The sequence below is a fragment of the Parus major genome, chromosome 6, assembly GCF_001522545.3.
Source record: "Parus major isolate Abel chromosome 6, Parus_major1.1, whole genome shotgun sequence".
Lineage (NCBI taxonomy): Eukaryota > Metazoa > Chordata > Aves > Passeriformes > Paridae > Parus > Parus major.
In genome coordinates, this window is record NC_031775.1 from 228818 (window position 1) to 245338 (window position 16521).

A 16521-nucleotide genomic window follows, 5' to 3' on the forward strand; every position below is an offset into this window, starting at 1 on the left:
GCAGAGACTCAGAAACCACCCCAGCTGCATGTGCAAGATGACTAAATAAAATAAATTTAAATTCAAAGAAAAGCCTGAATAAGTGCCATCTTTAGTAAGGACAGGATGATATAATTAAAACATACATGAACTTTAACTTGTAATTTCTGCAGGAACATATTTAGGATGGTGGTCATGTGACTCATGGCCTTTGTGCTCACCCAAATATTCCCAGTTTCCACGGGGAAAAGTAAAACTCAAGAAAACAACAAAGAGCCTGAAAGAAAATGGCTACACCATTCTCTGCAGATCACAAAAACTAGTCCAGTTCTGGGAATCAGGTTCAAAATGGACAGATTAAGTCAGGAGGACACAGAATGACACCAGTCACCTCAAAGGAGATGCTCTATCAGGAGGGGATGACTTGTGGTAGGTTAAAGGATCCATCTTCCTCCTACTCTCAAAACATACCTCCACACTGGGCTATTATTATACCTTCCCAAATGAAATCCTCACTAATGCACAAAAGTGGGAAGATTTTAGGTTTTAAATTTTTAACGAAAAGGCTTTAATCCAAGATTCAGGTCAACAGTTCTTTTCAAGAAGTTAAGATATGCATTAACTTTCAGTCGTGTTTAATGCTCATGTGTTTAATCATGTTTAGTGTTTAACAGCCACTAAAATGATCAAGAGGCATCCTGTCCTCATGAAGAGAAAAACAAAACCACATTCCAAATCACAAAACTTTCACTGATACACGTATTTTCTTCCCAATGCAGCCCAGATTGCGCACTTTACCTCCTTATAGGTGATATCCCAGAATACACAGTTAGACAAACCGAGTTCAGACATCTGCACATCACATTTCCCACAGATATCCCAGCTTTGCTCTGACACCAGGCATGGTTAAACCAGTTCCTGAATTTACTTACTCTCTTTCCGCACATCAGCGAGAGCCGCCTGAAGTTCCTCTTTAAACACAACTGCTTCCTTGGCAATTTTTTCTCCCTTGTCCAACAGATTCCAAGTGGCTTCTTCCACAGAAGCAAGCAAGACACGAGCTCTTTTGGAACGGCCCTTTTTCTTACTAGAAGGATTCTGTGGACAGTTCACTAATGTTGTAACCTACATTTAAAAGAAACAAAAGGGACAATAATGGTTTAAGTCCTACAAGTGAACTTTTATTGTTTTTAAAATTAAAAAAAATGTAATTAAGAATAAGCAAAGAGATTCTCTCTGTTTTAGAGACAGGCAAGCTCAGCATTAGCAGCAAGAATGGGCAAAAGCAGTGAATTCAATCTGACACAGTTTTACTGAATACACATCTTCTTTGTGTTCTTCCTTCTGTAGGATCAAAGCAAAGTCAACAGAAATGTCATTGTTCTATTAACCTTGATGCCAGCTCCTGCCACTGCTTGTTTTAAAATGTGCTCATAAAAAAATAAAAAAATACCAGTGCTGTCTGAGGAGGTTTCAGCAAGGCAGGAATCACGGAACCATTAAGGTAGGAAAAGGCCTCCAAACATCAAGTCCAGATGTCGAGCTGACATTGCCAAGTGCACCACTAAACCACACCCCTAAAAACACCACATCCACGTGCTTTTTGAATACTTCCAAGGCGGGTGACTCCACTGTGTCCCTTGGCAGCCTGTTCCAATGCCTGGCACTCCTTTCAGGGAAAGAATTTAACATCCAATCTAAGCTTTCCTTGGTGCAACTTGCAGCCACTTCCTCTTCTCCCAGCACGTTACCTGGGAGAAGAGACGGACCCCAGACTCTTGTCAGGGAGTTGTAGAGAGCCACAAGGTACCCCTGAGCCTCTTTTCCTGCAGGCTGAGCCTCCTCCTCAGCAGATTTGTGTACCAGCCCCTTCCTCAGCTCCTTTGCCTTTCTCTGGACAGGCTCCAGCACCTCGATGTCCTTCTTGCCATGGGGGGTCCCAAAACTGGAGACAGGGCTCGAGGTGTGGCCTCACCGTTGTACAATCACTGCCCAGGTCCTGCTGGCCACACCATTTCTGATACAAGCCAGGCTCCCACTGGCCTTCTTGGCCACCTGGGCACAGGCTGGCTTGTGTTCAGCTGCTGTCAGCCAAGCACCCCCAGGTTCCTTCTCCCCAGAAGTGCTGGGTGTTCCCATACTTCCAGCGTAAGACTTGCAAGGTATCCCAGAACAAATACCCAAAATGAGCACAGACACCTTTCAAAATGCTTCCTCTCATTACAAAGGGGTATCCCAGTGGCCAGAGCTCTACACTCCAAATTCTTCAGGGTGCTCTCAACATTAAAATTATACATCAATTTGCCCAGGATTTAAATTTACTGCAGCTTAGTCCAAATTGTATTTTTACCAATGCACTTCAACATCCATAAAGAACTTATTTTTACAGACCATCCCACTCCACATTCCTCATCTTCTGAGTACAGCCTCCACACTCCAACAGAATGCTTCTGAAAGACTATTCTCTAAGGCACTGCTTGAGCTATAACACTAAGGAAAGACTCCCAAAACATTTTTCTTAACGGTTATAAAGATACTTTAAAGCACACCTTATTTTCATGAAGTTCACCCATGCTTTTTAATCCTCCTGTTCTCTCTGCCAAGACATGGGTAATACAGTGCTACAAGTGCCTTAGCTCACCTTCAGATCTTGTCCATGGATTCATGCACTTGAGTGCTCTTCATGAATCATCACTTCTAAACGTAACTGACAAATATCCTCTGGGTAACATTTCTATAAACACATCTATAAATATAAAAGCCCTGACCCCTGTACCATTCATGTGCAATTTGGGGGAGGAAGAACCATCCACTTGACATCAACTGCTCTGGCATGTCACAAGGGAGAGAACAACATAAATAACTCGGGCTCAGATTGTTAAAGAAGGCTTGGGTATTTTTCTGACTGTGGCTCAAAGGAAGAAAATGGAATTATTTATTGCACATAAATCAGCCAGCTGGTAGAGAATGCTCTGGGAATAAAAATCTTTATCTTTTATCTTCTCTAATGTCAGTTTCAGAACATTTAAGGCAGTTTCAATGACCACATCTTTAAGTGTGAGTTAGAGATTACAGGCTGATACTTCCAATAAGAAAGGCGTAAAACACCATCAAAAATTAGAAACAGCCCTAAAAAAACTACCAATTAAAAGGTATTTTTTAAATTTTATGCATTTAATCACTATTTCACTAGAAGATATTGTATTCTACTTTGCAGGGTTTTACTGTAGTTTTTTTAAGTGTAAAATATCATTCTATACCCTGTTCATTGATATGTTGAGGAGGAAAGGAAATAAAACAAATGAAAAAGTATAAAAAAATAACCATTCCTGCAGGTGAAAACTCTTGACTGTAAGACTGCATCTTCTGCATCACTGTCAGGAAATACTGGAGGCAGCAGCTGATCTCAAATAAAAGTCAAAATTTGTTAGATAGCTCTTTGCTCATGGAGATTATGGACAACAGAAAAACTGCTCTGAATTCTCCAACACAGAACCCCAGTGAGGAATGTAACAAAGTTTTGCAATCCTACCCAGAAAGGACTGAACCACAGACTAATACAGTGTGTTATTGTCAACAGAGCTGGTACTGCAGTGGCAGAATACACAGTCACTGACATGGTTATAAGAGGAAAGAAAAACACATTCCCATTAATCCTGCTCAGGATTTCCCAGCTATCAACACCTTCTTGTTGCCATGCACAGCAGGTCCCTCAGCCTAGCTCTGGGAGGAGGAACACACTTGTGCTAAAGGCACAAAGGGTTTCCAAGCCATTTTCTAGGCACGTGCCACCACATCCACAGAGCTGAATCGTGCCCGTTATTGCCATTACTTATTAGGCTGAAGGGGTGGGGTTTCTTGTGGGGTCATGGTTATGCCACATACCAAGTTTCCAGAAAACTCTGAAGCAGCTCTTCCCATGCTACATTCAGTTACTGGCAGCACTTAGAGACAACCTCTTAATACTGTAGTAGCTCAGGAAGCAACGTCTTGATACCTTGAGTATCCTAATACTTCACCTTTATCTTACTATAAAAAGTATTTTTAAGCATCAATCATAACACATTCTTTTTTTGTTAACAAGGTAGTTCAGCGTAGCTAGATGTCAATCCCTAGACATTTAGGAAAAACGAGACATTAACTCAGTGGCCTAATGACAACAGCAAAACCCCTGCCCACTGTTTCAAATCCCAAGTATTTCCCATACAAACACTGGCTAATCCCACCCAGTGAGGAGAAGGTGAACTCACCATCTGTAGAACTCCAACCAACAGTGTGTGTTTTCCCTGTGAGCAAACGTCTGTGCTGTGGATAACAGGTGGGAACACAAGCCTTTCAACTTGCCTGTTCTTCATCAGTGATCCAAGGGACTCCAAATCCAATTCCAGGGATTTGTCTACACATCATGTCAGCTGAACCATGCTAACTCTACCTTTTCTAACATGCCCGATGCATTGACTGAGAACTAGACTGAGAAGCCTTCCTTTCAAAACTAACATCCTCAAAACACCTGGAATAAAAGGCCACAGACAGAGGGAAACCCCCAGGGCAATTCAGGGAAATTGCTTTATTCCAAGGATAGAGAAGTTGCCGACTCACAGAGGGTTTTACACAAAACAGTTGCTATTTTCAGAGTTTCGTAGTAATCACCACTGCCAAGTGCACGTTGCAGGGAAGAGAGTCAATTCAGCAAGTGATCTGCAGCTATTTCCACAACTGCTTCCTCGTCACTTCCCAGGTTGGTTTTGCCTCAGTTTTTTCCTGCACTGATGCCCTAACACTTAGCATAACTGGCTAGAACAGACTTCAGAGAACCTCAAACACTTCCATTGTTTCTTTCCTGCCACAGCATTACAAGACTAATAAATAAATAAATTACAAGAGAATTCTCAAAATAAACTGTGTTCCAAGCAGCAGTTGCCAAAGTGAATCTGGCAGGAACATCATTTTTATCTGTGACTGGTCTGATTCTCTTTCTAATCACAGATTAATTTTCACTTATTACCCTTCCAGCCTCTCAATCACCCTTTAATCCCTATTTTTATATTTTTAACACTTTCTTTCGAAGGATCCACTCAAAACTTAAGTTTTCCTTCCACAGGTCTGAAACAAGCAAAGCATTGAAATTAAGAGAGGGAAGAAACAGTCAGACTATTCTCTTAGAACCAAAGCATTTCCAATTAGAACAGCCTCAAACTTTTTAATGGTTGAGAAGAGCTGGGAGGAAAAAAAACCACAAAACTTAAATGGTTTCTTTGTTTTATTCTGGAACTGCAATTCCTTTGCTTTGTCAGGTTTCTTTGATCCTGAAAAACTCAAATCAAAATTTTCTTTTCTTTACCTCCTCTAAAAACACCCAGAGTGTTGCAGATGCTTGAGCACAGTCTGACCTGCTGGTCTACAGGAGGTTTTTAAACTCAGTCTATCAAGACATCTATTCTTACTACTCTGAAACTAATTTTATAACCCATCCACATATCCTTGACAACTTCCACAAACCACTGACCTGTTAACTGGGGGTTTTTACACCATCAATCACAGCCAGGCAAAAACAAATAAACAAAGGCAGACAAAATCAGAGAGAGGCAGTTCACTTAATAGCAGCTGGAAATGAAGTCATGATAGGAAAGGTTACTTTCTGAGGAAAGTAACCTTCCAGAAGGGAAAAATGAGTAAGGGAGGAAAAGACAAAAAAAAACCCAACATTCAAATGTGACAATGAATAATTAATAAAGAAAAGAAATTGGATAAGTTAGGGAGAGGGAAAGCATCAAATGGGGAAAATACAAGTTTATTTTTAAAGAACTACTTATTTCATGCATTGGAAATCCATTTTCAGTGTCTTCTACATTTAAGCCTCTCCTAGAGAACACTGTGCAAGAGACCAGCTGGAACATGCAGCATTTACTGTGGCAGACTGGGTGGCAAAGTTGGAAGTGACAAATGAACGACCAGATCTGGAAGACAGAGCCCTGGAGATCTCCTGAGCCTGAGAAAAGTGCAAGTGAGCTGTGGGTGTGACTTTCAGAATAGTGTCCTTAGTCAAAGTTCTCCAGCCTTAATCCCTTCCCTCCATGGTTACCCAGTTTACTTTCTGCAGCTCTAAAATACCTGAATTATCAGCGGCTCCAGTAATTTCTCCACCGTAAATGTCTGGATCTGCAGATCCCGAGGGTCAATTTTCAGTTTAATGTTTGGCACTTTTGTTGACATTTCACCTGGGTACAAAACAAGAGAAGGGTAATAAGCCAATATTAACCATGACTACGAGCCCCACTGCCTTCTGACAGAGCCCAGAGACTGCCTGTGTGAGTATGAACTTGCTCCATAACAGGCTTAGGATTTCAAGAAATACATTTCAACTTTTCCCACTCCCCATTTCAAGTTGTGAAAAAAAATACGCTGATACTTACATGAACTGTAGAATCATAAAGTACATATAACTCCTTATATTCATTCACAGATTTCTACATTGACGACACGTTAAAAAAACATGCAAGGATAACTGAATTAGAATACCATTGAGTAAAAGTCCTCTGCTAGTCTGAGAAGCAGCTTTAAAGCAAAAATATTAAATTCCATTACTGAATTTATCACAAAACAAAAACATAAATTCTATGTGCACAATAACTTCTTCCATAACAATAATCTTATTCCATGTGCCAAATTACAGGGGTAATAATAAGCACCTTAAGAGCAAGCAGCATACACAACAGCCCTTTAAATTTCTGGAAATTAACAGCAGGAAAAAAGTGAAACATTTTCTTATTTTATACCCTGCAATAACAAATATTTTTTAAGTGTCAAGACAAATTAAGGGCAGAAAGCCTATTTCTGAAGTCAATAAGATGGAAGTAAAGCTAAGTAAGGTCTTTAAGGTGAATAAGTCACTCATTAGGAACTTGATGCAGAATCTACTGATGTGAATTAATAGTTTTCACCAAGTTCACTGGGCCATGGCTCAGGCCATTAGCCTGAAATGTGTGTGTGTGTCAACAAAGAATTACAACTGCTTTAGTTGGATTGCAACTGATTATAGTCCAAAAATAAAAGACATTTTAAATTTTGCAGCAACTTAACTTCCCATAAAACACAGCACAGCAAAGCCTTTTTAGCCAATAAAGACTTCAAACACACAAATAGTGGATATCTGTCCTTTTTAAGCAAGACTTATTACAACCATTGCTGCTGGATAAGACAGTAATAAGGTACTGCAATTGTTGCAGGCTGGAGAGATGGATTGTCACCTTCCAGTGAACCTAGCACTGATTTAATACAGCACTGCAGGTTTAGGGTTTCTGTAGCAAGTGGTGTAGGAATGGATCTGGAGAGTTATCCACATTTCACTTACAAGCAAAGATAATACCAGCAACAATTAAAGAATTAAGGTATAAAGCAATTTAGGGTTTTGCCATTCTTACTAAAGGTTAAACAAGTGCCAAGCTTTTCTTTTATTACAAACTACGCTAGGGCAGACCCAAGTTCCCACAAATTCAGCTGCATCCAGCCAGGTGATAGCATGTGGAATGAACTGATTTTTCAGTTTTAGTTCTGAACCAAAAGACAAAGGAAAAAGAAACCTGAGATCAGACTGACCAGAAAAAAAAAAAACAAAAACAAAAACAAAACCCCAGTATTCCTTCCACAGATATGAATAGAAAGGGAACTCTAGAAACGTCAAAGCAAATTATCTGCCCATATTTCACACATTTAACAAGCACCATAAAATTCGGGCGTGTCAAAACTGGAGCTGCCAGCGGTTGTCTCTGTGCCCAGTGCTAACAAGTGGCTCTGGAGGCCGCGGATGTCTGTCGGTGCCACGCTGGGTGTCCGGGGTGAGCTGCAGCCCGCAGTGCGCTGCTGCTGGAGCGCCCCTGGCTGCCCTGCAGCGCTGCCAGCGCCGGCTCCGGCTGTGCCTGGTGCTGCAGGCTCCGAGCACACGGCACAGAAGCTCCCGAGCCGCTTCTGTTGTGTCCACCCCCCTTATTCAAAAGGCCCTTTAAGTCAACGGGATACCGTCCTCCAGCTTCACTGGGATTGCATCAAACCACAGCATTGTGCGCTCTGGTCAAGACAGATCCTTTTTAGCCGTCTGCAATTCACTGGTTTTCTAAATCTTTGGCCAATATTTAATGAATCGCTTTCTATTCACATTAGAAAAAAAAAAATAAATCTTTATGATAGTGCTGGTTACCAACCCTTATCTTCGATATTTTCACAAATCTCCCAAAATATGGGCACTCCTTGAAATCCATCACAGCAGTTGCAAACAGATTGTATCGACTGTGCTGTGGATTTTTCCCTGGTCAAACATCCATCAGTTACAAGGGCTCAGGTAAGCTGGAAGGAGACAGCGCTTCGTGCTTCTACTGAGACCTAAAGAAACCACTGCCTGACTCGGTTATTTTTCTGCAGATACACTCATGCTTTAACCCTGCAGTGGCTTCCCCACAGTTCCTTGACAGAAGGGTGTCAGCACCTGCTTTACTCAAAATAGAGAAGTTAAACCTTTTTGCTGCTTTCTCTCCATCCTCACAGCACAACCTGCAATAATCAGATCTTTTCTCAATTTTGGCAGATAAATATGTAGTTGTAATTAAAGTCAGTTCCTGTTACTAGAGGACCACTGTGCTCCAGATTCCCACCACAGAGCACTCTCAAACTCGGGAAGTATTAGAAATCTAACCCCGTTTTTGCAGGTCAGAAGAAATGTGAATCCATGTGTCATGACTTCCCTTTTCTGGGTCGTTCTGTGTTCTTTGCTTGTTTGTTTGTTTGTTTCTTACCCTCAGCATATTGTCTAACATCAGCACTTTTATTCTTTGCTTGAGCCCTAAGTTCAAAAGCCAGTTAAGCCAATAATAGCTTTTAGCCTTGAGTCAGGCCCGTAATGAATCATCAACTGAAAGTCAATTGCAAAAACTATTGTCTCTGAAAATTTCACTTATATTCTAAGATATAAATAACTCACTTAAGGGCTCACTTGCTGATTCCAGCAATAATTTTTAAGTAGAATTCTAATGCTTCCTGAAACTTCCTTAAAGCAGGAAGATAAAAACAGCTTTGCAAGGCAATGCAGCGAAAACTACAAGATCTTAAACTATTTTGATAATCTGACTACATATTTTTAGCTTACCAGGCTCTCCTTACTGTTATATACCATATTGGTTAATCAATATTTAAATTGGATTCTTTAATTTATTTTTTTTTTTAATTAAGGTAAGGATAAGAGGTGATAGAAAGAAAAATACACAGCCAGCAAAGATCATCCTGTGATTTTCTCTGGCATTTCCACTTATTAAGTGAACCTCTGTCCTTCCAGATTATATTCATTAAGATGACAAAATCTCATGTATGTTTGCCTCAGGAAAAAAAAAATCAAAATCAACATTTCACCTTCCCTTTTTTTTTTTTTAATGCATTTTTCTACCCTAATATAACATCCCCCTAACTTCAGCAGGGCCTTCGCTGCAAGATATTTTGGTAAAAGGCTGTCTGAGCTCCCACTCCGTTAGATTAACCTTTGCAGGAGGCAATCTCAGCCCTGTACTCTTACAACACTTAGGATGTTAAGCATGTGTTACAAGACACAGCTGTGTCCCAGAACAGCCAGAAAAGGAACCACCTGCACACTCCTACCAACCTCCAGATAATGAAAACTTTGTCTTTTCATCAGATGTCAAAACTACTGAGTCTTTTTGGTGTAAGAAGGAAAAGACACTGGAAAAACAGCCAAAGTCTACATCCCTCTGCAATGCAAAGTGAGCACAGCACCTGCAGCTTTTTTTATAATCTGTAAGTACACCGTATACAGCCATAAACTAATAAGTGTCAGAAAGCAGAGCCAAAGACATTCTGCATAAATTAGAAAACCTTTACTTCAGAACCCATTTCCTGCTAGATTGTTAGAAAGCCAACAGTGTATCACTCACCTATCCTAGAAAACACATGGTCCATATTCAGCACTAAAGCAACTGTCTATGCAATTCCCTCGTGTGGGGGACTCCAGTGCCACTGCCTTGGCTCACTACTGGGCTCCTGAGGCATCTGCAGGGGACTGCCCGACCAGCTCCCAGTGTATTTCAGGATGACTGACGGGACACAGTGGCTGCTGGACGGGTGGCAGGGGGATGGGCACCCTTAAAGCTACATGGTAGGGCACAGTCAGCGTGGCATCAAAGTTTAGAGCTGGAAAGGTTTTGAACAATTAGATGACAGGGAGCATGAAATTACTTACACTTCCACTGGTTATTCCTGGAATTTTCAGCATAGCAACTGTTTCAGCACGTGTTCTGACCGTGTGCCAACTTCAGTCTGGAGGCAATGACTCACTCCCAGACCCCTGAACTGGACAGCAAAGGGATTCATAAAGCTCCCACCCAGGAACCTGGCACCAAATTTGTTTTCTCTGGTGTTTTTATTTCCTATTGTATGGCACTCTACAATATATTATCCTAGCAATTTCAGAAAATGCAAAGGCCCATTGCCTTCTAAATAACAAAGAAAAGTTAAAGTACTCAGGGTTTCTATTTCTTACCAAGATACATATGGACAGGGAACCTGAGGATTTCCAAGATATTAAACATTGCTGAGAAGATATAATCTAATGTTTTTACTATTTGTTCTTCATTTCAGTATTTCCTATACAGCTTCATTAATTGTCAACAAAAGCACTGAGGGAATAAAACTTGTTAGCCCTTTTGCTACAGTCAGTACAGCAAGTGCAAATCAGACTTCATAGAAGCCACAAAAACAACTACTGCATTTTCCTTTAATCCTCTAACTGACACATGAAATAAGGTATTCAGGATGCCGAAATCTTCTAGTTCAGGCTGAGAAGTCCAAGCTGTTGTACTGCAAAGAGAAGACCTCTTGTATGCTGTGGGCCAGACCATGCTCTGGAATGGAGCAGCATCTCCAGCACCTGGGAAGGACCTGGCCCGTTTAACACCAGGTAAAACCTATAAAACACCTGCTAAATTATTTAAATTTCCAGACAAAGCTGTCAGCTCTCTAATCATCTCTAAGTAATTCATCATTACTTACCACTGGTAACAAGAAACATGTCTATTAATGCACAGACAGCACAAAGCAGAGCTGGAGAAGGTGGTGAGATTCAGATCCATTACTAACATTTATTCACTGAAAGCTGCTTTATTTAAACAGGCTTTGCATATTGGTGCAGGCTGGCAATGAAGTAATTGGAACGTTTTTTTAATTTTAGCCCCAAAAATTAAAACCAAAAAAACACAGCACTTCTTTTTGCATTTCCTTTCAATTCTGCCTGTGTTTACTGTCTCCCTAGAGCACTTTTTGAATCCACATTTGAAGAGCAGATAAAACTCACAGGAACATAAAATTTCCACCAAGTTCTTCAACATAGTTCTCAGCATAAATAATGTGATACATCATACCCTGCAATCACTCTACCAAGGAAAAGAAAACAACCTAAGCCTAGTTCTGCATGGATATTGGAGAATCCCCATGGCAAGCAATGGATCATGATTGACCTAGTGGCATCGAAAGGTTTAATTATGGTTTATGAAAAAAAAAACAACAAACTTTGGAGGTGGAATAAAGAGTCACAGCTCAACAAACTTGTCTCATGCAAACTTTCTTATATCCTGACAATATCTCACTACCAGTAAACTAAATAATTTCACTCATCAGTGGAGTTTCACTGGATATGCACCATTGTGGGTGATAGCAGAATTAAAATAATAGTGCTTAAGCTAGAAATACTTTAATAATCTAATGTTTGTAACATTTCTTCCATGCACATTTTTGCAGGTACTAGAGTTTTTGGTCTGAAAACTAAGAGTTCTAATATTTAAGGAAAAGCATTTACCTTAAAAAAAAAAAAAACAAACCAAACAAACCAACACACAAAAGAAGGTGGTGTGACATCAGATGGCAGCATTTCATTTAAAAAAAAAAAAAATCATTAATATTTTCCATTAAATTCTGAAATAAAACCCCAAAATCCTTCCCCATGAGAATCAGTGCTATTTTCACTGCGTGCAGCTTGGGCCCAGGACAAGGACTCCTCTCTGTTTGAGTGGCACACGGTTCTGCCATGGATGGCTATCTGAGCTCCTAATGATAGGTTAAGGAGGTCTGGCTCCAAGCCCTCCCTTTGGTTATCACATCTAAAGTGTTCCTATCTGTGTTCAGAACCACAGACCCTGTTCAAATAAAGCTCAAGTTGACCTTCCCCTAAAAATAGGATATTGTTCCACTCATTAAAATATTAGACAACAGAAATTCCATGAGCTGCCACTAAAGGTTTCAAATTTTATTTCCTTTAAATACAATTCCCCGTTTCCCCTTATTGCTGTTTGCTGGCAGTTATCTATTACAACATTACACCCTCCTTTTTTGCTTAAAAAATGCATCTCAGCTGCAAAGAGGTAAAAAAACTGGGTTTCTTCTCTTTGTGGAGCTGCTACCGATTTTGCCAACAGATTTGATTGCTTCCTACCCATGCCCTACCCTGGGATGCCTCACCATCACATACTGTTTTATATAACTGTTCTCTAACTGATATAAAGGTTTGCATTATTTGCTTTGTCCAGTGACCTAAGTAGTGGTTTAGTATTCTAGGACAGTATCCTTTTCCACTGCTTACAGACATGCACAAAACAACCCCAAAATTAAGGGTAGCAAATGTGACTGATACTTTATATATATACATAACGTATTGACTCAGATATGCATGACAATACGAGAGAAATCAAAAACTGCCTCAGTTTCGATGCTGGCAAGCAGCTCCCAAGTAGATACAAAATCACAATCTCATGAAAAGGGACAGAAAACAGCATTTGAGCAGAGCCACAACCCCTCCAGGCCGTGCCTGCAAACATGGACAGCCCTCAACACCCGGGTTAACCCTTCCAGCAGGGTTCCCACTGCTGCACAGCACCCTGCTTCCTCCAGAAACTCCTCAACCCGTTTCAGTTCACACCAGGGCTCAGTAGAAAACCCCAACAAAGCTGGCAGAGCTCTCCTGGTGGAACAGCTTCAGGAATAGAGCCCAGGGACATTCCAGCCCATCCTGACCTCCCAGTGCAACTCAAAGACATCTGGCTGAAGAGCAGACATGAAAAAAACAACCAAAAAACAACCAGACTCTGTTCCAAGGTGAATTAATTTCCCAACATCGATCAATGGATTTGATCTAGGAGAAAAACAGAACAAATTCATTATGGTTTCTTCCTAAATGCCTAATTCTTTGCTGTTGGATGTCTCTGGGGCTTCACTAGGTCTGAACACAGCTCTTGTCTTCAATTTTACCTAACAGAGAAGTGTGCTCATAAGGGTTTTGAAATATGCACGATGTAACACTGAATATAAAAGCTTTCCTTCACCCCTCTATCACAATAAATATTTTTTTATGTTTTGAATTTTTTTTAAATGGTATAAGATAGTGCAGTAACTCATTATTTTCACACTGAGGTGTAATAAACACACTTTTACACAAACCTTCCTTCAATTAGGTGCAACATCCAGCAGATTACCAAAAGGTAAGATTAACTTTTTAAAATAATAGCATCCATACATTTTATTCTTCCTTTCCCAATATTCCAAAATGGCTTCTCTTATTTGGAAAATATGCAAACACACTGCACAACCTCAGCCACTGGCTTGAAGTGATAAGATTAAAATATTTAGAATATTCAGAAGGGTTTTTTTAAATCGTGTCTAGAAGTTAATTTTTTAGAAGGCTGGCTGAGAAAACCAGCCTTTTAACTTCCTAAACTTTTGAAGTGATCCTTTTATTAAGCCGCTGTAGTTCCACTTAGAGCTTCACGTACTTCCAACCAAGAGGAAAATTTCTTACATCCTTCCTGCATCCTCCTTCAATCTTACCTTTTGAATGAAGACCCCAAGGAGAAAGGAAAGGGCTCAGGGAAGAGCTCCGCTTGTGGCAGCTGGACTCCTCGGGCACCCACGGCCGCCTGTCAGTCCCAGCTGGTCGGGAACAAAACGGGAGGGCAGCGCTCAGCAGGAACTCCTCCCAAAACGGTACTGCCCGACTTCACTGACAGCTACTGAGAGCAACACTTCGGGACACCCCAGCTCATTCCTGGCCTTGCAAACCGGGTTGGACACGGGGCTTTTAGGAACTCCATCGGACACCGGGGAAGGCAATGGCAAAGCCCCCGCAAAAATCCATGAGGTTTAGGCTGAACACGGGAAAGGGGAAGAGGGAAAGCAAAGGCCACCACTGTAAATCCACACTCAAATATAGATGCAATGTACATCTCCTCCGTTCACCTTCACAAAATACTGAAAACACGACTCCAGACAGATAATCCCTCCATCTGTAAGGTTTTCCACCGAGGCAGCCATTTAAAAAATTGGATACAAGTGAAGTTTTGCTAATCTGCTAACACAGCTAATTAGAGCACCCTGAAGTGCAGTTTACAATACACAAAGAGGACCCTCCTAAAACTCCCAAAAGGCAGAGGCTGCCCAATATTTGCATCTATTCTGCTAGAGACTGGAGGTCTTAAATCATTCCCTCTGAAAATTTGTACGAGGTCCGTGTGTCAGGCTGAATTTTCATTCTGGAAAATTTCAACCCAAGAAGTTTGGCTATTTTTAGTTGATTTAGAGGTTAAAAGAGCACAGACAGCCTCGAGGTTGAGTAACCTAACAGCTCTGGGGAGACTCAACAAAGAATGAGGGGGGAAAAAAACCCCAAACTTCAGGAAGGAGCACATTTTGTGACTACACAGAATAGAGGCAGGGGGAAAAAAATTACTTGGACAGATACAAGAGACAGTATTGAAACAGTTGCAAGGAACGGGGGAAAAAACCAATCACATTTAAGCCGTGTCATGTAGTGGCCAACTAATTACAAAATCAGCTCCTCTGCACTTAGAGATGCATAGAAGGAATGCAGCAAAAGGGATTATGGATGCAAAAGCGTCAAATATTATTCATATAAACTAAGCAGACTTTCCTAGATTATATAATAATTTATAACGGGGAATTGTACTTTGTATTGCCAGATTAAGCTTACAATTTTATTCATAATTCATTCCTCTCAGGTTCATAATTGAAACTTAAACCCTGAAAAAAAAATCCTTCTTTTCTCACCTGCAATTCATGAATTTAGAAGGCATGAACAACAACAGACAGATAAGAAAGCTGCTGGAGTAAGATTTAATTTTATGAGTACTGTATTAAAACTATATCATGCAATGCAAGTATAAAACTCAGCACCTGCAGTATTTCTCAGCATTTCTTAGCTCTCTCATTTACCTCATGAATATTATTATTTAGAAGTTAAGAACAAAAACACAATTCACTTCACTGCAAAATTCAATACAGACAAGTGGATTTATGTAAATGATCCCCATTACACTTTTTTAATCACTGCATCTTTGTAAGTGCATCAGTGTTTTATTTATGAAGCAAATTACTCAAGAGGTGAACAGCAATGCTCTTTGTTTTGATGGACTCTCTAATGGGAGGTGTGGAAAATGCTCATTTTATTTAAAGCTTTTTGACCCATCATTTTGAGTCATCAAATGAGGAATGGGATTCAGCTGCTTAAGCTAAGCACCTAAAACCATTTTAGATACTCTAGGATCCATCAGAAAAGCCTCTCGGACACCCCAGGCCTCCCACAGGCTTCAACCACATATGCAAGGGCTGGATGTGGCCAAAAGTGTCTAAAATGGTGCTAAACACCTGTGTTCAGACACCTCTCACAACAGGAGAGGCAACAGTTTCAAGTTCCTGGTGTTTATTAAGAGGGATTACCTCAAAAGCTGTGGTAACTCCAGGGCAGCAGTCAGAATTGGCAGGGTTTGGACAAGGTTCCTGCCATCCTAGACCAATAAAAATAAGCACCTTCTTACAAAAGACCCTGAAAGCATTTTCAAGTATTGGTGAGGCACCTGCTGGTAAGACTGAGAGGAGTGTTTGTACTAATATGCCAAAAAGAGGCAGCACAGGCAACTATTCGTTTCACTGGCAAGATGAATGAAAGCAGAAGTCACTACACCAAAGGAGACCTCCAAAAAACCCTGGATAAAATATATTTTTGCCTACTTACATGCTCCTACCATTCATGCCACAGAAGTCGGTCTGAAATGCTGAAAGCTCTGAGCAAAAGGCAATCAGGTCCAGGATGTACCAGAGCATCCAGGAACACCTCCCTGAGCCACATTCTCTCAGTAAGGAGGGACTTCCATATGCGTCTTTGGCCCGAAATCCTCCCCAGTTTCGTTTTTTTTTTAAGGGCCGTCGGCCTCATCAGCCTCCTGAAGACACGTGCACCTGCTTTCCAAGATGTCCAGCTCCCCGTTTCCACTTCCCTTGGTTTCTTCTCCTCCCACAGGACACAGAGGTCCTCTTCCCTCGTTCCTTGGGGCAGGAGCGGCAACAGGGGCCAGGAAAACCTGAGGGGAAAAGGGCGAGGAGCTGAGGGGAGTGGGGGGGGTCAGGTCAGACCTGAGGGGAAAAGGGCGCGGAGCTGAGAGGAGCTGAGGGGAAGGTCTGACCTGAGGGGAAAAGGGCGCGAACCTG

The 16521-nt window shown here is 41.0% G+C and overlaps 1 protein-coding gene across 1 annotated transcript in view; it reads right to left on the minus strand.

The window, feature by feature from the left end:
- The window catches only part of CTNNA3 (catenin alpha 3), an 83672-nt gene extending 67226 nt beyond the window's left edge, over positions 1 to 16446 (minus strand). Inside the window, exons 1-4 of the mRNA XM_033515607.1 lie at positions 16049 to 16446; positions 13849 to 13950; positions 6091 to 6197; positions 912 to 1104 (exon numbers count right to left, since the gene is read on the minus strand). Coding sequence (XP_033371498.1) covers positions 912 to 1104; positions 6091 to 6197; positions 13849 to 13950; positions 16049 to 16061 — 415 coding nt within the window. The 5' untranslated portion in view covers positions 16062 to 16446. The remainder of the gene's footprint in view (positions 1 to 911; positions 1105 to 6090; positions 6198 to 13848; positions 13951 to 16048) is intronic.
- Positions 16447 to 16521: the final 75 nt, after the last annotated feature.